At 41.6% G+C, this 22,279-nt stretch overlaps 1 protein-coding gene and 1 long non-coding RNA gene across 2 annotated transcripts in view; one reads left to right on the top strand and one right to left on the bottom strand.

The window, feature by feature from the left end:
* The window catches only part of ACYP2 (acylphosphatase 2), a 37,392-nt gene extending 29,778 nt beyond the window's left edge, over nucleotides 1-7,614 (bottom strand). Inside the window, exons 1-3 of the mRNA XM_015856748.2 lie at nucleotides 7,397-7,614; nucleotides 7,001-7,017; nucleotides 5,336-5,445 (exon numbers count right to left, since the gene is read on the bottom strand). Coding sequence (XP_015712234.1) covers nucleotides 5,336-5,445; nucleotides 7,001-7,017; nucleotides 7,397-7,466 — 197 coding nt within the window. The 5' untranslated portion in view covers nucleotides 7,467-7,614. The remainder of the gene's footprint in view (nucleotides 1-5,335; nucleotides 5,446-7,000; nucleotides 7,018-7,396) is intronic.
* Nucleotides 7,615-9,809: 2,195 nt separating this feature from the next.
* Nucleotides 9,810-11,942, top strand: LOC116653116. Its single transcript, XR_004306484.1, has 3 exons — nucleotides 9,810-10,192; nucleotides 10,533-10,590; nucleotides 11,796-11,942. It is a non-coding gene; the product is annotated as an uncharacterized LOC116653116 (long non-coding RNA).
* The last annotated feature ends 10,337 nt before the right edge of the window (nucleotides 11,943-22,279 follow it).

Raw genomic sequence — 22,279 nt, 5'->3', positions numbered from 1 at the left:
CAGCCAATGCTCATTAAAAATGGCTGGTAGTTAAATCATTCCTGTCATACATTATCATATCCGTTCAAAAGAAGGAGCACTGAAAAGGTACACTTCTATGTTTGGAGACTGTTTTAAGAACTGCAAGATAATTTCTTATAGCACACCTAACAACTTGTTTTAGATGTACTAAGGACAGCCTAGTGATCCCTTTCTTGCTAAACCATCTGTTAGGGCCAATCAAAGCTTGTTTTTCCTCTTGGAATTTCACTGCCACTACAACTTGCTCTTGGGTCTGATGTTCTCCTCTGCCACACATCAGTTTTTCCTTCTATCTCTAGGACCAATCTCAATGATTTTTTTTTTTTCTTATCACAGCACACCTTTGATTTGCAAGTCACGCTCCCTCTTGGCCAAACAAGTGCATCTGCTTCAGTTCTATATTTCTTCTAATAGTCTGATGTTATTCACCACTGTAGTCTACTGGTTCCCATTTCAAAGTCCCATCATTCTAACAGATCCACTGCTGCCAAGTCCACACTGGCTTCCACACTGTCTCCCTAATCCATATTTCACCCTCTGAGCTTTCCACTCAGCTGTCCTTGTGTTCTTCTCAATAGCACACTGCTGGGCATATCACAGACGTCTCCAACATGTCGTTAAAAACTTAAGCCCCTCTCTATAAAAACGTGCTCTGCCATTTCTCCCATTATGCCAAGGGGTGCATGCAGCTTTTTCCAAGCATTTAGATTAAGCTGAAGAAATTTCACATAAGCATTTCTAAAACAGAGAAAAGTCACAGAACAGACTAAAACCTTCGCTCATTTTAAATATCCAATTTATATTTAGATGAAGTTCTAATATCTTGCTCAAGGAAACCACTCAGGTTAAATACGGACACCTGAGGACTAGAAACAATAGTGTTTTAGTTTCAGTTCAGCCCATCATGGCTATCCTCTGCAAACAATTCAATTTATATAAAGGGAAAACATTTTATTCAAAGCCAGTTGGTACAGGAAAGAGTTGTGCACATACCTGATGACAATGCAGACACAGAATGACAGCTGCAACATTTAATAGAAGAGTTTCTCCCTCCCCCTTCCCAGTCTTTAGGTGGTATTAAGCCAGATTTCTCCATGCACAGACTGGAGTCTCTCAAGTCACACTGCTTGTGTATTTAACACAAATTCCTCCCAATTTATATAGAGATTAAAAGCTAAATTTAAATTAGCATTAGTTTACTAACTTAAAACAACTTCCAAGACAATAATGCCTTCTTACAAAAACAATTACTTTGTGCTGTTATGAATTATTTGGTCCAAATAAGAAAATAATGTCTTACAATATTACATTTTAAAGTGCTGTCTCAATGTCAAATCTGTTTTTTTGTAGAAATTTAGATGCAGGAGTGGTTTTTTTTTTTAAAGGATAACTAATATGTCAGAGTTCAAAAAATTCTCAGAGGAAAATTACTTCTAGCCTGTCAATGCAAGTTGCTATGGCAGCAACCACACTGACTGCCAATGCTCTACCCTGCACAATGAATCAAGTGGAAGAAAATCAGACATTACAGATATTACAAAGAAAGCCCTTTGTGCTTCGAGTCTTCTGTAAAAGGAAACCAAAATACTGTCCACCCCATTAAGTGATATCCGGACATAAGACCTGAAGCTAAAACCTTATGTCATGATGCTTTAGAAACACACTGACTCGGCTTCACAACTTGAATATTCTCTGCTTTATAGACAGGTAAGAGACAGGACTTTTCGTACCCAAGGAGAATGAGTGCTACCCATATGGAGCTACACCTAAAAACAGGACTAAAAGAGAGCAGGGGAAAAGGTCACTGTGAAGAAAAGATGGATTCTACCATTAAGAGTAAAAATAGATTCACTTCAAATTAAGCACAAATGGTTGAACATAACTAGAGAAGAAACAGCTCCATCTAGAGTTCAAAAAGCAAGGGATATGAAATTTTACACAGACGCTGATTAAAAATACCTTTTAAGATGATCAGTGTGATATCTCAGTTAACACAAAAACGGCTGTTACACGTTTCTTCTTAATTTAGAAGTCACCCCTAAGAAACTACGACATTTTCATTAAATACAGACTGAAAAAAGATTGTGAAACAAATACCAAAGAAATCAAGAACCACACACTCATACCTTATTCTTTACTCCAATCAAATTAAGACTGTGAAACCTCAGGCAATTCAGAGTAAATTCCACCAGTTTCCAGCGTGATCTCACCATAAAACATGCAAAGAAATTAGCCTCCCTGCACTGAGTACAATGCAAATATTTATATCCACACTCAACACTGAGTGAACAGTCCAATACGGAATTAAACAACTTGTGTGTAACACTTTTTCACACCCCAGCCCACCATATCTCTGCCATTTTCCACTTATTTTTGCAGTCAAAACATCCCTACTAAGCTGGTACATGTTCCAGGGCAAACTCTGGTTTGCACATCACTTTTACAATTTATCATAATAGTATATTCTGTCTGCAGTGAAATTGTTGCTTTTAATTCCAGACAAAATCCAGGCTGCAGCACGTTGCCTAAGAAGCAACATCGGGCTCAGATAAAGGTTGGTTTGCTTCTCCAGCAGGATGAAAAGAAACCAAACCTTGTATTAACAAACCCTACTCTGCATGCAGAAGGAGCACTGCCATCACCAGGCACCTGCAGCAGCAGATACATATTCCAGCTGCTTTCCCACATCTAGCTTCTCAGTTCTAATGCACAACTTTGTATTTGGCTCCTTACCTTTAAAGGAGACAGGATCTTTTCCTTATGATTAATAAAGATTTGTCTCATTTCTACTCAACTGACAATAAATTGAGAGCCCACCAACCAGAGGACCAAGTTGCCCAGCCGTGCCTCAGAATTCAAGGAGCAACACAAAACTGGGTAAGAAGGGTCAGAAAAATCAAGAACAAAGGAGAGCTGCTGGAAAACGGTTGGGTTTGAGGCCTGCAGCATTTTCGCCCCAGAACAAAGGCTTTGTTCTGTTTTTCCCCATGTATTTAAGCCTTTCCTTTATCTTCCTCTCGAGTTCTTGAAACACCTTCCAACACTGCCTGAGGTACTGAATTCCCTCAAAAAATGTTCTTTTAGCATTAAGGTCTCACAGATTCTAAGAATTACCACACACATACACACACTCTTAAGTTCTGAACAGCCGAAAAACGGTGCAAAAGAGACCTTGCATAGGAAGTTGGTATCAGAACTTCCTCCTGGTTATTGATCTCAGTGCTAATAGAAACATATGTTTAGGACTAATGGTCTATAGCAATTACCCAGAGTGATAGCTAGCCTCATCTTATTTTCATTTAACACTCCATTTAAATAGCCCTCATATCTAGAGAATTAAGTATTACCAATTCCTTGAAATCATACTATGAACTTTGAAATACATTCTTCAAGAACTCAAAGCATTAATCTTACTTTGATTTCCTATTGACGTGTACTACAAGAGAAATAAAAGCCCCATAAAACAGCCATTCATATGCATACACAAAGGAAGGAGTCGTAAGTCAACTAATTTATTACTGAAAATGAAATCATCATCTTTCCTTTTCCATGTACCAGAGCCCACACAGGGAGCAAGCAAAATTTCTCCTCCAGCATTTCACGCTATATGAAATTTACTAGTCTGCATTTCAATGCGTACTTTGAATTTGCACTTTAATTTCAGTATTGAAACATTTACTCCGATGCAAATTTCCAACTTAAAGTGAAGAAACAGTATTTGAGAGTAACCTTTTATTTGCTCTGAATATCACAAACAATGTACATCAAAAGCTTCAACATCACTGTCACAGCTTTCTGTCCCAGTCAAGCCTGCTGACCCTATTTGAAGTGGTTTAACAAAGAAAAATGAAAGCTTCTCTTCCCATCAGAACAGCCTTTATGTTGTCTCATCTTTGAGAACAAGCCTGGGCTCATTAGTCTAATTTTGCAGCTCTGCAAAAAGATCTCGTGTTACATATACAAGCTTCCTGGTGTAGAAGTAAGCAAGGTTTCCTTTAAATGCCATCAGCACAAATAACAATGGAAGAACACTGCAGCGATCCCAGTGCCATGAAAATAAAGCCACATCTCAGCAGTTGTGCTGCACCCCCACGCTAAACTGCTGAATGACAGTAAGTCAATCAGCTTCAGAAATATTCTTAAACAAAACGTACTCTTCACAGAAATCAAATCATGGTATTTCACGTTCCTCTTCAGTGTGACAAATGTGTTAGTACAGATGGCAACTATAAACTAGTTGTGTTATGGCAACTATAAACTAGATTAAATACAATATATTAACTGCAGCGTCCCATAAAATAAGAATTAAGTCACAACTAATGTTTCTCTGGCTTCATTTTGCAGTCCAACATAAACTATCTGATATTAAGCTCAAGACCCAAGAAAATAACTACTCCAACTATTTCAGTTACATCAGATAATCATATATAAGCTTCTTTACCACAAGGAGCAACACCATTTTCCTTTTACAAAGCCAACAGCTTCCTTTTATTTTGAGTTTTGAAGCAAGTTGTGCATTGGAAAGCAGAGGCAGTACCTGCAATAAAGCCTGCAGAGCTAAGTTTCACTTACCAGCACTTGCCCTTTTGTCAATAGAACAAACCACTGACTTTACTTAGGAAGAAAAAAAAGATGCAAACAATCTCTCTACACATACAGAAGAAAAACATAATTGGAAGGAATGGAATTGGGTTTTGTGTTTACATGTAACACTCCAAAGGGATACCTTGAAGCTTTTGGAAACTGGCAATTTAATTTAAAAAAAACCCACATTCTCTCACTTTAAAGGCACCAAAACATTTCAAAACACACTTCTGGAAAGCAGACAGTGCAAACCTTTGCTCTGATGTGTATTTATATTACTGTTAAAGCAAAAAGACTTTTGTTTTTGCAGCTTAAAGAATGTGCCTCCTGAACTCCTCAAATCAAACCAACACAAGCGTAAACAATATAAAAGATGGTAAATATTCAAAAGGTAAAGGGAAACTCACCGATATGGATACCTTGGCTGGGACAATCTCCAAGAGATGCTGCCTCAGTGGTGGTCAGCCCTTACATGAGGTCTAGAGGAGGTGGGGTCAAGCTCCACTCCTTCTGGGAGCACAGCTAAATTACTCTCACCTGTGCTCCCACAGCTGACCCAGCACTTCCCTCAGCTGATTAATCAGAGGTTCCAGCTGTGATTACCAATTTCCCATACAATAAGTTATTGGAAAGCACTGTTAAGTTACTGATAAAAGAATGTACTTGTTACTTTGGATTAAGAATACTTCTGTAAATCACACTAGTAAGAACAAAAGAAAAAGATACTTACATTGTGTTTACCTTATCTTCCGGGCCCTGAACTTGGCCTGTCACTGTTCCTTGGCTGGTATTTTTAACCCAGCCAACCACTCCCAATTTCTTAGCTTCCGCTTCTGTGTACTGATATGAAAAGCAATGAGAAAGGACAGTCAGTGTCAGCACATACACCACAAACACACCAATTCAATTCCACTTAAGATTGACATTAAAAACAAAGAACACCTGATTACAGCCATACTCAGACATTAAGACTGTCCTGGCAAACCTAAAACCACACACTTCCTAATGCTTTTCTTTAAAACCAAACGTGCTACATACGATGATTCCTTACCTTGCTCATAGCACTCATCCTGCTGCTTGATCATTTACACATGCATATAAATCTTCTGATAGCGCAAGCTTTCTCACTCACACAACAGTCAGAGACTTGTTCTTTTTGTTTACAAACTCTTTAACAGTTTTAAACACAGAATTGTACTAAACTCAGGCCACCCCTTCTATCTACTACCCCCTAAGTTATCTGCTCCTTCCTATAGCTCCTATCACTGCTCATTTGTCTCTTCAACACCCAGTCTCTACATTCTTTACATGTGTTGCCTGTAATGGCAGGGAACAGAATGGCCGTTCTACAGAAATCCATTAGTCTCATGCTCTGTAGGGCTATAAAAGAACAGCTAATGCCTAGTACTGTTTCATTAACATCCAGTTTAAGGTGCCTCCTCCATTTTGCTTTTTATATGTTCAGTGGCAATATACGTAGCACACATACTCTCATTTATTCCAAATGCCAACAGCCAAACTTCAGGTCATACAATTACATTACAAAATAGAAAAATCTGGAGGTAATCTAGGCCACAGAATGGTGCTGGTCCTTATGAAACCTATTTCTAAAGCTGATTATGAGCAACCTCTCACTACCAAAAGCATGGGAATGCAGCTGACAAGGTGTTTCTCAATTGTGATGATTAGCTCAGGACTGACACTCTGCATGTATTCACATGACTCCAGGACAGCTCAAAACAAGTCAAAACAAGCTTGCACCTGCCTACCAAATGACGTATAGGGACACTTTCCACTTGGTACAGCATAATTAAAGATGTATTGTGCTGTAATCCTTTACCATTTGCAATTCTGAGCTATTTCACAATACATAAGCTATGCCGAAAAAGCTTTTATGTCTAATATTAAATACAGCCTACTGTGCTCCAATAACACTTTGTTTCTTGAGTTACTAGCCAAGCAAGCAGCTCAGATGAGGAATACTTCAGCTGGGACAGCAGCCACAGAAACTGCATCTCTCAGCTACAAGGGCACAAAAGCTTCCTTAAGTAGCGTCTTGCAATTGATAACTTCAAGTGGATCATAGAGCTTCACAAGGCAGCACCCAGCACTTCCAAACCAGCTTTTTTAATGACCAGTCTGTATGTCTATCTTATGGCTGTTACAACCCAAAGCAGGCAGCCTTTAGAAACCACACAAAGCATCGATAAGCTTCTAAAAGTATTTTAATAATACATTTATTTTTTAAAAAGACCTTTTTTGAACACGGTACTTAACTTAGCCCTCCAGCCACCACATGGATGTGTTTACAGTCAGAATGATCTGCTGCCCTATTTTTAGGCACTGGAAATGCAATACCGTACAGTACAACTGGTAAATCAAGACATTGCCTTACCATCCTGAAACAAACACCTAAAAAACAAGAAAAGCAGAATGAGATTATCTCAAGTAACAGCATTTACAAAGAAAATAAAGATCCCGCTGTATAAGTTTACTATGGACACCAGCAGATACGGGTTTTCACGGGTCTTTCCTTAGGAAAATGAAATGTTTGCAGCTCTGGATCAAAGTTTGACCAACAATTTCCAATAACGGAGCTACAATTTGCGGTGGTTTCTCTAATGCCAACATACGATGCTGTTAACGGCCATTCCCTTCACACAGCGCTCTGCCCCAACGCGCTGACAGAAAAGCCGGCGCGCATGCGCAGTCAGCCGACCGCAGGTTGAGCCGCGCGCCCTTGACATCGCCTCAGCACCCGCGTCCCAGCCATGGCGCGGCCTGCCTTTACCTTGCACTCGGCCGAACACCTCGTAATCCACCGACTTCAGCGCTCCGGAGGCCTTTGGCAGCGCAGACATGGCGGCTGTACCGGCGCAGTGCACCAAGTGCTCTGCGGGCCGAAACCGAGCTGGGCCTCCGCGTCCCCTCAGCGAGCGGCGCGGGGACGGCAGCGCCCGAGGCTCAAGCTTCCGGAGCGCGGCCGCCTGACGCCGGGGAGCTGCGGGACGTGCCCTCTGTGTGGCTTCCACAGGGGCTGCACTGCGCGCATCGCTGCCGTGTGAGGGCTGGGACAAACCCGGCCACCTCTGCCAAGAGCTGGTTGAGTGACTGTGATAGGAATCTAATCGTTGTTCTGCTGGCTCTGCCCCTTTAGACGCCCCCCCCCCCCCAGAGTAGTGCATCGCAGCCTGGGCTGTCTAGGCGTTTTGATGTAAAGACTACAGGGGGATTGCAAGTAGATCAACACACAAATAGAATAGTAGACATCAAGGTGTCTCAGGTAGCTGCAGAAACAAGCACTGAGCTCGGCACAAAACAACTAGTCACACCAGCATTGCTGTAAATAGCAACGCAACCGACAGGTCCATCATTAACACGCGTTAAACAAGGCCTTATGTCTCATCCTGCTACCGTGGAATCGGCACCATTTTGCTTTTAAAGAGGATAATTGCCCAGAAAGCCATGGAGAAGGAGCAGGCTACAGAGAGGACGGAAAACCTGCGGTCATTTGCTGCCATCTATCGGCAATGGTGAGTTCAAAAGTAAAATGGCATCCTATCGAAAGCAAGAAGCATCACAGCTCAAACCTTGGAGACAAGGGTTAATGGTGGTACCGAGGACTAGATCTGCAAGTGCAAAATGCAATGGTAACCTTTGTTTTAACACGGGATTAAATTAAAAAAGCAATCTTGCCTCTCAAATAAGTTTTCTTGTTGTGTCATGTGCTCCTACCTGTTCTGGTGCATCTTCAAAATGGAAATATATATTGAGAAGTTCTGGGTTCAGAGATGCCCACATCTGCTGTCCTCCTCCTGTTTTCTTTGCCACAAGAAGCCAATTCAACATTTTTTCTCTCCAGTCTTCCGTAATACCTTTCCATTCATTTCCTAGATGACATCGAGCTTCTCATTATAACGACAAAAAGAGAAGACACCACACGCAGCCTGAAGAACACCAGAAGACAACACCATGAAACCCTAAATAGTTTAGGATCTAAGTTGTCAGTATCAGTAATCAAACAATATTCAAATACTCTAATTAGCAAAAGAGCGTTAACGTATATCATCTAGCAATTTAGATTATATGAAATCAATAAAGTTCTAACATTTCCTCCCCTCTGTTGGCTGCTTACTCCAGAGTAGCTGTGTTGGCTTAATAACCAGCTATCTGCACTTCCTAAAGCTACAGCCAGTTACAATAAATGCTAATGTCTTATAGTACAGCATGTGATATACCTTTGGTTATACTGCAGAACGCATTCAGCATTACGAACACAACTAAACTGTTACACCATTTGGATGGACTTGAGGATGAAGAGCAAACACAGAACCACAACATGTGTGGCATCAAACCTTTGGAAATTCCTCCTAGTGCTTGATTCAAGCAAAATAAGCTGCTTTCACTGTCCAGTTCTTAGTCACAGCACATCAGAAAGGACAGAAGAAAGGAAAATCATTGGAAAACACCAGAATTTGTAATGGTGCTATTGGAACCATGTATCAAGAAACAGTACAAATAGGGCAGAGCAAAGAACTGAAACAGATGCCAATACTTCCAGGTACATCCCCACGGCACTTACACAGAGTGAGAGCAGGAACACCAAAATCCATCAGTACCCACATACACTGTAAGAGGAAAATCTTAAAAAGCATCTACCAAAAATCAAAAGATAGCAAAAATAAGATTATAACATAAAGCCACCTTGTAGTTAAACAACAAGGCCAGAGAGCCAGCCCTGCAGCTCAAAGCAAGCAAAAACACTCACTTCTGAGCTTAAGTGGAGCTTTGTGACTGAGGAGCAGAGGGGGCTGTGGTTGGGTCCCAGGTGAGGCTTATCAGGACAATTAGACCTAGTATTGTCCACCAACCTTCGTGATAAAAGGATTTTACACTTAAACAGGTTTCAGGTTAGTTAATAAACTTATTCTGGCAGTTGTAGCTTTGTTAGTTAGGTTCTTTGTCCATTTTCTGCTCAGAATAGGTGGAAAACCACTAAAACTTTCTTAAACAGTATCTCCTGCTTTCTTTCTACGTGGCTCTCTGTGATATGACACCATCACACCCACTGCAGGTTTCCTACTCCCAAAATTATTGTCTTCAGTGTCTGTGTAGATGCTCTGTAAGGTGCATAACCTCATTGCTGTCCTAATTTATCCTTCAGTCTCTGGCTATGTTCTTATTTTCCTGCATTATTTTTTGTACTATGGCTCCTTTTCAAACCTGCTTGTGGTTGAAGTTCTTCTCTATGTTTTATAGAGCTTCTTGCACAAACCATTCATTTTCCTGACTTTTCATCAGAGTTCATCCCTCTCTCTGCCATTGGCCACGTGAAGTTTTTATCTATTGTTTTCTCTAGATTTAATCATTTATGCCATTTTGTTTCATCACTGTTTACCTGAGGCAAAGTCCAAACCTGACTCGCTTACAAATGGCCCCCAGCTGATTCTGATGAGTGGTTTCCCAAAGGATAATGAAAGCTCTGCATGAAAGAAGCTCCCACTCCCTACACACTGCTGGTGTTTAGAGAATAGAGAGTGCTTAGAAAAAGGGCTACAAGCTGTGCAGGTTCAGTGCGTGCTTTCAGGTTCTTATGTGATTTATGTCAAATTTATGCAGTCCATCTTATAAAACATTATTCTGTCCTTCACTATTTGAGCTAGTTTCCCTTTTCAGTAGCTTTTTCTTTCCCGTACTACTTTACTTTCTTTTTTCCCTTCTGAGTTATATTCACTCTTAAAGCTTAATTCCTTAATAAAGTTAATAGGAGTTTTGCTTTTACAGACTTTGTGTTGTGTGAGACTCTTTGTGGGTTCTTTATTTTCTTTACAACATGTAAATACAACAAAACATTTGAAGGTCTATTCTTGAATGCTGGTAAAAGGAAGGTACAACCTTACTTTTGTTTTCTTTCCTTTTTCTTAAAGACTTCTGACTATTAGCACTTTCCTTCCAGTGGAAGAGGTAACTTCTTAAACGCCCCAGGTGAGACTTCAAAGCCTGAATGACAAGACATGCCTATGGGGGTTCTTAAAGATCCTTTGTTTGTGTTATTCTATATTAAATGTACAGGCAACATTTAGCTATAGAACTAGTAATAAAAGTGTTACAGCATTCATAAATAACTAGAGAATATCTTTTAGTCTCTGAGCATTAGCTCAAGACAAGACAGGGATCCAGAGCAACGAGGTCTTCAGTAATACAGTTCCTACTAACCACCAGTCAGCTCATTTAGAAGAAACTGAAAGGAAGAGTAATGCATATGCAAGTACCAACTGAAGTAAAGATCTAGGCATCGTGTACTCTTGTTTTCTTCTTCTGCAGCATGGATCTTAGGTAGTAGCAGAGGGAAAACTATACTTGATCAAGCTTAAGCTCTGATGCAGAGTTAATAACACTTGCTAAAGTATTTCTACATTCAAATAAACACTCCTGATGCAACTTCCCATCTGCTGTTTTCTTCTAGCCAAGCTTCAGCACCCTGTACAAAGCCACAGAAGACAGTGCTTCTGTTGAGAGACGGCATCTGGATGTGGAATTAGCAAACCAAAAATGCACAGTAGTGCTGTGCAAAACTTATATGTTGAAGCACAACAAGAAATCTTTCCTTTAGCTGTACCATACATTTAAAAAAAAAATTTAAAAAAAAAAATAAATAGTCTTGGTATGCTTTAAAACATCAAAACTTGAGATTCAGGAAGATACAAAGTTCTTGATGCTGAATCTGCAATATACCCATAGCACAGTCAGGTGGGCTGGTTACAGCCACCTGTTTCCTGATCCGTTTGTAATTAGAGACCCAAACCCAGCAATCTGACCTGTGTGGGAGGACCTCCACCCCTGTGCAGTGGCCCACTTATGTGAGAGAAGTGTTATGCAGGGGAAAAACCATATCTGCACAGATCTAATTATAGCAGTGCAGCCAAGTTTTGTGTTTACAGGACCTAAATTTGTCCCCCTTTTGCTCTGAAATCATAACCTATTTATATAAAGTAATACAAGTTCTATACCGACAGAACTGTAAACCCATTGTATGAGTATGGCAAGACAGCGCTGTGCAAACTTTGTGATACTCTGCTTTTTCCAAACAGTTACTGGGAGATTCTACAGGTAGAACAATACGTTCTTAATACCACGGGAGGCTGCTGCTGTATTAAAGCCCTTACTAACTATGTGTACATTGTTTCCAGGGCATGGATGTCCAAGCTTTTGGCTTGTCTGGGCCACACTGAGAGAAGAGGAATCATCTTGGGCTGCATCTACATACGTCACTCCAAAGGTAATGCCTCCTATTTATTTCCATTGCAAATACAACTGATACAAAGAGCACAATAATAATATTTAGAACAAATTCTCAGCTATAAAATGGTATTTTCCGACATAGTCTGCACAATTAGCTATGCATTTTTTGCCAGCGATTAACAAAAGCCTCCATATCATGTTCATAATAATCTGCACCAGCAAAGGTGACTCTGTTGCCACTGCTGAAATGTACCAGCCTCTGCCTCACTGTGCTGACCAAAGGCAGCTCCCACAACCTGGGATGCTGGATGCGCTGTCCATTCTCAGCCCTGAGGCCCTGGGCTGGGCCCTCACCCCATATGGCCATGTCCTTCTCATGCTGGGAAGACCAGGAGCAGACACAGGAATCCACACACACATTCTCAAGGTCCAGAAAGCACAGGAACATTTATTGCTTTTGGTAATTTTGTGGGTTGGGATAGTTTTAAGTATTGTTTTTGTGCTTTTTCTTTTCTAATACTTTGTCATTGTTTTGAATCATTTATTGTCCGGTGTTGAACAGACATCCTTTATGCTGAACCTCAGCCTTCTTCCCATAAGCACCAAAGTCTTCTGCTTCTCCAGGGCAGCAGCTGCCTCTGTACCAGCTCAGAGCCCTCCTCACAGCCCCAGGCAGCTCGGGTCCCTCCTCCAGACACTAGCACTATTTGATAGAGAAAATTCTCATCTTCTCATCACTGTTTTTCAGCACAGTCACCACTGTTAGCTAATCTGAGCATGGGCTGATTGAAACCCTCTTCACTTTGTCATGTGACAGCTGTGCACAGGCAATCCAGAGTGTGGTTTGTGTTTTGTGTCACTTTTGCATCTGCTGAAACTCACCACCAACCTCCTCACTGTGCTCTGATCTGCTGGTTTGTCCTCATCAACATTCAGGAAGTGCTGATGAATGTCTTCATTGCAGTTCTTCTGTATGGAAGGATTCAGTGATGCTCTCTTTATGTCCAACACCATTCTGTCAGACTGCCCCTATGTCATACGGCAGCAAAATGTAATGGGATATTGGTGGGATGGTTTAACCACTACCGCCATCCCACCAACATCCACCTCTGATATCATGGGCCAACATCACAAACTAGGAGGCATTACTTTTGGAGCAGCCCTCATAAAGTATATACTATAGGTAATGTACATATGTAACAAAGCTTCCTTTACTTTTTACATTTTTATCAAAAAAAAAAAAAAAGAAAGAAAGAAAGAAAAAAACAGAGGGCAAGAAAAACTAATGGGATATTTGACTGTGAAGCTAATACAGCCAGTTGGATGGCAGTGGCTCTCATTGAGTTCTCAGGGAGTTCTCATTGAACTCCCAGGGAGCTCATTATAAAAGCTGTTCTCAAACATCAAAACAGAAAGCACAGCTGCATATTTTTCACTGTTCACAAGTCTGTGTTTATCAAATACTCATTGGTTCTATGGTCAAATGTAAATACTCACCCACTGTAATGCCAACCAACATTTAAAGTCATTGGATATCATGCACTTCTTGAGTTATTTAATTTAAAACTTCGTGCTTCTTGAAGATTTACTGGACACCAGGGGACTCGGAAAGGTAGAGGGAATTGACTGGGAGTAGGAGAAGGGGGTGAGCCCAGACCTTCCTCTTACTGTTTGAAAAGAGCACATTAGATGTCTTAGCCTGGCAGCTCAATAGCAAGGCAGGAGATCGGCCTCACATTTCATTTGAGAACTATCCACCCATAAGGAAGCACATTACAATTTGTGTGAAACGGTGACCAATACGCTGCCAAAGGTTATAACATTTTCTCTTTGCACAGCACATGGAGGGGGAGATGTGGTCGTTTAAAGCAGTTAGTTATTTATTCCCATTGAACAAAGCGGTTTAAACATTACCCTTCCCAGAGCCATTAGAACAATGATGTCAGACTCTGTGGAGGATTTGGGGCTCTGGAAAAGATCAAAGAAAGCACGAAGGTGTGGGCTGGTAAAGGAACAGTGTATAATGGAGGTGGGTTGACAGCTATTACATTTTGCAGCACTGTGAAACTATTTGATTAATTCTCATTAACTGCGTTAGCCCACTGTTTCTTCTGAAAAGCAGCAAAAAGGCCTAATCAGTATTTCAGAACCTTGAAATGTGTTAGTGAAGCATTTGCCATCAGATCTTTCAATCAAGCCTTGCCGTATTGATGATAATGTTGTTTTTTGGATTTGAAGCACTTCATCTGCTGGCCGATTCCAACCAAATGAGGAGAGAGTGTTTCAAAAACAGCTTGGATTAAATTTAGCACAAATCTGCACCTGTTAGGAGGGAGATCCATTTGCTTCTAGAAGGTGTGCTGAAGCTCCAGAGGCATCTCTCATGCAGTCTAGATGCCACAGGCAAAACCTCATGCTTGCCATAGTAATGAAACAGACATCATAGTTTGGGGGTTTTGTCCCCTTTCCTTTGTTGTAACTAAATGGTTTTGCTTTGTCCCCTTTCCTTGTAAGAAAATAGTTTTACTGCATTGCTAGAAAGGTGTCTGTTGCCAGACCTTTGATTTTTGCACTGTCTAGGTGCTGCCTTCCCCATCCAAACTAGTAGAAGCGCTTGTTTTTGTTTTGATGAAATCAGAGAAATTCATATGTGTATATTTTTAGCCGGAATTCATGTTTCATGAACGAGCAAACATAAGGGGAAGAGAAACTTGTCAAAAAAGTTGCCAAGGAAATTCAAAGCAGATTTGTGATGGGACTTGTACAAACTATTCTCCAATAATAGGAAAAAAAAGGAAATAGCTTGTTAGCTTGCTAATGGTTTTAGATAGCTCTGGGGAGTAAAAGTAAGTGCAACAGCAAAGAGCTACAGAAGCATCTCAAAGTCAGTGACTGAAGGTTTAAGACAGCTTAAGTTATTGTTTGTTTTAAACAAAGTATTTTGCAGAACAAAAGCACACCAAACAATGAAAGGCAGTGGTGACTTCTGAATGAACCATTTATGATTCCAGACTGACTCTGGAGTTCCTGCAGACAGTTTTGAGATCAGTGTGATACTCGGGTCTCTCCAGAAAAACACTGAAGAGAGGCATAAGAGAAGTGTCAATGGGCCAAAACAATGCAGGCTGCTGCACAACTCCGGCTGTACCAAATAGCTTATTCTAGCTATTCCTCATCTTCAAACAAACACCACAACAAATTAGCTTAAAAAGGAGATGAATAAGGAGATGAAAAACCCATCTAGTGCTATTAAACACAGTGATACAGTCTGTGTGACTCAGAAGGTCTGGCTTCCATGAGCTGAAGAAAATGGAGAGTGCACAGAGCAGAATACAATGTTGTGCACACCCAGATCTGTCTTCAGTTTTAAGTTTTGGTCTTGGTACAAGAAGCTGCTCTTGCTGATTTCTGAAGCTCTTCTTACAGATTTCCACAGCAAGTACTGACTGAAATCAATCTTAATGAAACTAAAAACTTTCCTGGAAAAAGAGTTATTTGTGTGGGCTGAAGAGAGAAAATGGCACAGAGCCCAGGAATCCAGTGAAGAAAACAATGAGAGATTAGCATGAAAGGCTTTGGCTTAAGAAAGATATTGAGCAGAGCGACTTTGACAGCACCAACCTCTCCCTGAAAGGCTTTTAGAGACCTGGGTGCTGCCCTACCAAGTTTTGTGCAGCAGTGTGATAATGGTCAATACACAGGGATGGTGGTCTCAGCTCTATGGCCATCCTTGTGGCTGCATTCTAAATGCTGGAGCTGAAGTAGCAGAAGTTTTTTGCTTGGCACCTGAAGCACAAGATGTTGTAAGCTCTGCTGAGATCTGAAAGTGATGTTGACTTGGTAACAGCCCTGGCACACTTGACAACACATGAAGTTGCCTTTCCTTCCAACCTCCCATCTCAAAATGCTTGCTTTTCAGAAACGGTCCCTTTCTGGGGACAAACAGAGATTCTGAGCCAGTTTAATTTTGGAGCCTCATGGTACAGTTCCAAGTACTGATGACCAACCTCTTTGCTCAGTCCTTTCCACTCAAGCAGGTCTCAAATCTCTAAGGACAACCATTTTTCCAACTGTGTCTCATCAGAATTTGGGGTCATCCGATTAATTCATGGCATGGTTACAGGATTTTTAGCATGCATTTGCCAAAGCCAAGGAAGTATAAATCAGATTCTGCGTTCATCTCCTGCAGTGTTACTGAAAAGGAAAACACATGGGTGTTGTAGATAGCAGTATCACTGCATGCCTGAGGAAATAACAGCTAACGCCTACTGCATGGTCCCACAGAGCTCTCTGCCGAGATTTCAAGGTGTCTTCTCTGCTCTTTTTGTTCAAGACAGATTCTCCTCTTTCTCATTTGAGTCTTTTAAACCCCCTTATTTTTTTCCACACAGTTCTCGGTACTTCGTCCAGCAGAGGGGCAGCATCTGGTTTCACACTAAGTATGGCTCAGTTTTCCACCAGGTTTAGCCTTTAAGTTACAAGAAATGCAGCAAAAGCAACCTTTCCCTCTCCCTGGAGCTTCTTTGAATTTATAGTCCTATTGTTTTCCTTAATTATAGCACATTCTTTCTATTCCAAATGGCCTTTTTTTTTTTGAGAGAGAGAGAGAGAGAGAGTTGTAAGTATTAACTTGCAGTCAGTTTCACCTTGATCACTTCTTAGCGGGACACTGCACACAACAAACCCCACCAATTTAGAGTTTCCTGAATTCCAGCTTTAGATAATGAGACCTGCATTGCCATAGTCACGCCTCAACGCAATTATTTTACCAGGAGATAAGCATAAGCAATTTGCCATGTTGGGACAAATGAATGCTAAATAGCTCTTCACTTGTTTCATGCCATCCCCTCCAAGGCTTGTTAATCTGCTGGATGGTTTGATGATGCCCTGACAGAAGCTGCTGCTAAGCACATGTAGAAATGTGCCAAAGTCTACCGTGCAGATTCAGTGCATAAAACCATGCAGCCAGAAGCAATCTACAGACTCCTTTAGCAGGAGGGAAAGGATTGGTTGCTTAAGGGAATGTTTGAATGTGCTTGCCTCTCTTCCATAATTCATGAATATCTAAATATTGCTACTCCATGCTGAAATGGTGAGCAAGCAGTCCACTAGAAGAGTTAAAGCCCCAACAACCACATGAGATACAGCCATGAAAAACAACTTTCTTTTTATTTTTGGCCTCAACTTTTTAAACAAGTTTGAAAATCCAAACAAGGACTTTGGCTGTTGTTTGATTTATCCTGGGCTGGGAAAATAGGCCTTAGACTTTTTCTTTTTAACAGATACTTCCAGATATCTTAATCAGAATAACATACAAGACCTTCACATTTTAATGACTAATTAGAAGAAGGAGAGACTGTAGATGTTGTAGGATGAGGAGTAGTTGTTCACAGGTTTGATCCATCAGTTGTATCAAAAAGGGCTTTGAAGGCTTTTCTAAATATACATTTGCATGTAATTTTCTAATGCTGTATGTGGCATCCCAATGAAGTTAGTGGGACTATTCCTGAAGTTAGGATAATATTGAGCAAGTTAAAATGTAATGATTTGTTCCCATTTTGAAAGATAAATCCTTCCCAGAAAGATTTCTATGTAGTTGTCATTGTGTTACCTAAGAGCTGGAAGGAGACCAGGAGGGGAGAATTGAATAGACAAGGCAGAGAACTGAGAACTGCAGATGAAGATGTAACACACACATTTAGCACTGGGGAAAAAAGAAAGGAAAAATAAAAGGGGGTGAGGTCTGCTGCAGTTCTGGAGTAGCTGTTTGAGAGGTCTGCTGCAGATCCAAACATGAAGTAGCTGTTTGAAACTGCCAAGTCCTTAATGAGCAGTTTCTATGCAAGAGACTGATGGCTGCTGACGGACTGTTTCCCTCATTTCCTGCAATGGCAGAATCTGTAGAACAGACCTTTGCAAGTTTGCTGTCATTAGATGCTCTTCTGTGTCTGGCTTTGGTGAGGCTGAAAAATCCATGTTTCAGCCCCTCAAGAGGGGGGAAGAATGAAAACGGTCATGCCTTTTATTCCAGAGTTGGCTTCATTTATTTGATATCAAAGGACTTATTATTCATCTCAAATAGCTACAAATAATTTGGAAAGAAATCAGCAGGAGGTTCCTATAATGAGGCTCAAGTCTGTTATTTTGTCTCCCTACAGCTACAACAGTTTCCAGGGATATCTTCAGGAGCTTCAGATATGTAGATGGAACAGACTGTCTCATGTGTGAATTTAAGATAATTTTGCATTCCAAACCTTAGGCAATAAGGCAACAAAAAGGAACAGGAGGTGGAGAGGGAACATCAATTCTGCTATAAATGATTTTGCCAGGGATAATTTGGTCCTGTGTCTGTACAGACTGCACTTCTTGTAAGAACAGTAACCCACTAACTTTAGCTGCTAAAGAGAGGTCAGATAACATCTTATGAATCAACACCACTGAGGATGAATTTTACTGCCAAGACTCTCATAAGCACAACCACCAAGAATGGAAAGTGAAAGATTGCAACGTTGCCTGTACTGAGTCAGCCCTGACTGCGTAATAAAACTTTACAAATTATACAGGTGCCCGCATTAACACTTCAAACACTTCACAATTGGCCTCGAGTTACAGCCTCAGGTTGCTCCAAGGGAGATTCGGGTTGGATATTAAGAACAGTTTCTTCTCCAAAAGAGTGGTCAGGCACTGGAAAGGAAGGGCTGCCCAGGGAGGTGATGGAGTCACTGTCCTGGAGGTGTTCCAGAGCTGAGCAGATGTTGAATCGAGGGATGTGGCTTAGTGGGGCAATATTGGGGGTAGGTTGGACTGGATGATCTCGGAGTTTTTTCCAGCTTTGGTGATTCTATAACTCAGTTCCCTTTTCTGTTCAAATTCTTTATCAAACAGCATAGGCTCACCTGAGAGAATTATCATATGGGATTATTGAAACAGAATTCTATCAGTGTGCAGGATGTGTGCTTTAGATCACACCAAACCACCCATCCAACTTCAAACTCGTAATAGAGCATTCAGACAGCCTTACTTTAGGGACCTAAAATTAGTTACTTTGAGTCACGCTTCAGAAGAACCTATTTTTGGCCTGTACTATACAGGAAGCTTAAGTTCCTTGGCACCTTATTCAGATGCTGTCATTGCTTTTGCCCCCATCCTCCAAATAGATACCTTCTCTGATTAAAAAAGTTTGTGCAATAAGAGTATTTCTAAGTTGTAGCCTTCAAGCTCACCAAAATGTTTCCTATATTTAGGCAAAACAGCATTTCCCAGGTTTCTTTAAAATAATGCTGAAGAGGTAAGCGATGTCTCCATGAGATTCCCAGCTACAATCCAGCACCGTGTATTGTTTTTAAAATCAGTGCCCCCGTTCATTTGATTAAAACTAGTGATTTGTTTTGCATTCACACACTTCAGAACGTTGTTTAGAGTGACTAATCTTACTGCCATCTTGCTCATTGTTCCCCAGAACAGTAATAGCTGCAGTTGAAGGGGCAGGAGGGAAGATGAGCAGCAGTAATTACTGCCCTTCACTGTTTATTCCACACAAGGAATTGCAGCAACCCAAAAATCCTTACAGTAACTTAATTTCCCAGGGGGCAGGGCAGTAAACACTTCAGCAGAAAGCTTTAATTATAGTCCTTTCTCAGGTCCTTGTTTGAAGGGGTGGAGCAGCTCCTAGCAATGGAAATGGCCTTGTTAGTTAGTTAGTTAGTCTAAAGACTTGCAGCTAGTAACTATGGATGTTTCCTCTGGGAGAAAGTATGTTAATGTCATCTTCTCTGCAAGTGGGAGAGCAGCATGGCAGCAGCTTCCTGGCTGTCTCTGGCATCTCTCAGCACCTGCTTTGGGTGACTGACTGATTTAGAAACATGGAGATGAGAAAGTCTGAGGATCCTCATCACCACCACTAAAAAAAACTAAGCTATTCCGCTTTATTTTTGTAGGGGTGTCTTTTGAGGTACAGGGGTATCACAGAGCAGGGTAAATATCACACAGATAATACGAAGCTCATGTTGGATTGGGTTTTCTTTTCCAAAGCCTCATATACGTAGAAATCTGTCACTCAAAATAATTCAACTTTCAGCTTCAGTCAGAAAGTACAGATGGGTCATTGAGGAAAACATCCACATAGGAAAAGTACCTGACTGACAGCTGAGAGAGCAGAAACCACAGTCGGGGTCGAGTGACAAGTTTCCTAACTGCCGATGACTACTGGTGTTAGTTGACGTAAGGCAGCATGCCATCCAACAGGGGAATGTGTTAACAATGTTACTCAATCCACTGTTAACAGTCGAAATTTCACATGAATGGGAAAGCTGGATTTAATGCCAAAACAAAACAAGCGGCAACCATATTTAGGTTGCTCTCGATTCATATTCCTCCTACTTAATAGGAGAGGAAAGAGCCGTTGATGCAAGTAGCACAGACGGACTCCTTGTTTTGAAAGCTAGTCCTTCATCATATGACTTGGGAACCAAATGTGCTTTTACACACTGCTACAGCCAAAACAGATTGCAAACTTGAAGAACAAATGTATTTTTGACTCACTTGGCAACACGTGTCATATTTTTTCCTTTTAAATAGCAGAATGGCAGTACACTGGGGAGAAAGGACTTGTTTTTTAATAATTATCCAATGTAAATCATTTAACTGGCAGTAAATACTTTGAAAACACAGGTTCTATGTGTATGATTACTGTTGCAATTGAAGATGGACTCAGTTCTCCTTTCTCCTTGTTTCATTCTGAAAATAGGAATCATTTCTGGCAACAGTGAGGTCAAACCAGTTAGCAGTGTGAAACCATCACCTTTCTTCTATTAAAAACGTAGGTGTGGGCAAATGAGAAAAAGCAAAATTCTCTTGTTTTTGGCAATAATAGCTTGAAAACGTTTGGTTGTTTGTAGTAGGGGAAATAGCAAAGTGTATTATCCCGGTCTCATCCCATAACTCAGAACAATTACTTACACTGAAGCTTTGAAATGATGTTATTTGACTTCCACTTTCTCAAGATGTTACAAGATAAAGTCTAATGGGAGAGGTACCAAGTAGCACAGAGCCTCCTTTATGCGTCTGGGTAAAACTTACTCACACAGTGTTGCTTTACTGGTACTTTTCTGCAGGAGAAAGTGACAGCACTTGTTGTGACTATTTGGTGATGGCTGTAAGTAGAGGTAGTGTTCAAACTGGTGCATGGGTCACATGCTGGATCATTTCCTGCTGCACTGGAGTGGCTATAAATCCAGCGGGTGGTACAAAATGTGTGTAGGATCAGAGAAACATGGAACATCTTGAGTAGGAAGGGAGTCATAAGGATCATCACACCCAGCTCCTGGCCCACGTAGTGACAATATGGTACAAATGCGCTCCCCAGGAAAACGCTATGAGAACACCTGAGCATCACGGCTTTATTGCACACAGATGTTTGGTTGCATTTCTTCTCTTTGTGGTATTTTTCAGCGTTTAGTTAACTGTTTCTTCTTTTATTAACAGGGCTAGTTTGAATGTAAAGACCAGAAAATAGGATTTGCCCTTGTCAGTTGCTTTATATCTAATGAGCTTGCAGCTGTTCAATGGTCCCGATGTAATTCTTGAGGGGAAATTCAATTAACAATTATATTTAGGAGACAGCTGGAGATAACAGCTATCAGCACTGCTTGTTATCACACATTCATCGCAGCTTTATCCAGCACCCACAGAGGCCAACGGCAGGACCAGGCACTGCCAAGCTCTGTCTCACTGACAAGCGTTATTATTTGCTATAAGCTTCTTAGGCAGCCACACAATCTGCTATCAGACCCCGTGACTAATTAGTCCCATCACAAACTCCATACCCGGTTTCACATCAGGTCTTTGGGGCAAGGAAAAGAGGGGATGGCCTCACGTTGTGCCAGGGGAGGTTCATGTTGGCTGTTAGAACAATTCCTTCTCCACAGAGCGGTGATGCAGTGGCACAGCTGCACAGGAGTGGTGGGGTCACCGTCCATGGAGGTGTCCCAGAGCCGTGGGGATGTGGCACTGAGGGACGTGGGCAGTGGGCACGGTGGGGTGGGCTGGGGTCGGACTGGGTGACCTTAAGAAGTCTTTCCAACATCCCCAATTCAGCGTTCCTGTGACTGACGTTCAGGTCAGTCGTTGCGGGCGGTGGAAGAACGGCGTTATGCCTCGTCTGTGGGGATCCCTGCTGCTTTACAGCAGAGCTCTGTAATGAACCGCAAAACCACACACAGTGAATTCTGAACTCGAGTGGGAGCGAGGGCCTTTCCCCAGCGCCGCTGCACAGCCGCTACGCCCGGCACGCACAAGTTGCGGGCGCTGCCCGGAGCCCGCAGCCCGTCACGGGGCGGCTGTCGCGAAATGGCGGCACCCCACACCGCAGCCGCGGGGCGCTAACGGGCCCCGGCCCCGACCGGAGGAAGCGCTCCGCCGAGCGGGAACCGCC

Source organism: Coturnix japonica, chromosome 3 (assembly GCF_001577835.2).
Source record: "Coturnix japonica isolate 7356 chromosome 3, Coturnix japonica 2.1, whole genome shotgun sequence".
Classification (NCBI taxonomy): domain Eukaryota; kingdom Metazoa; phylum Chordata; class Aves; order Galliformes; family Phasianidae; genus Coturnix; species Coturnix japonica.
The sequence above is the reverse complement of the archived record's forward strand: the minus strand, read 5'-3'. Positions and strand labels throughout refer to the sequence as shown.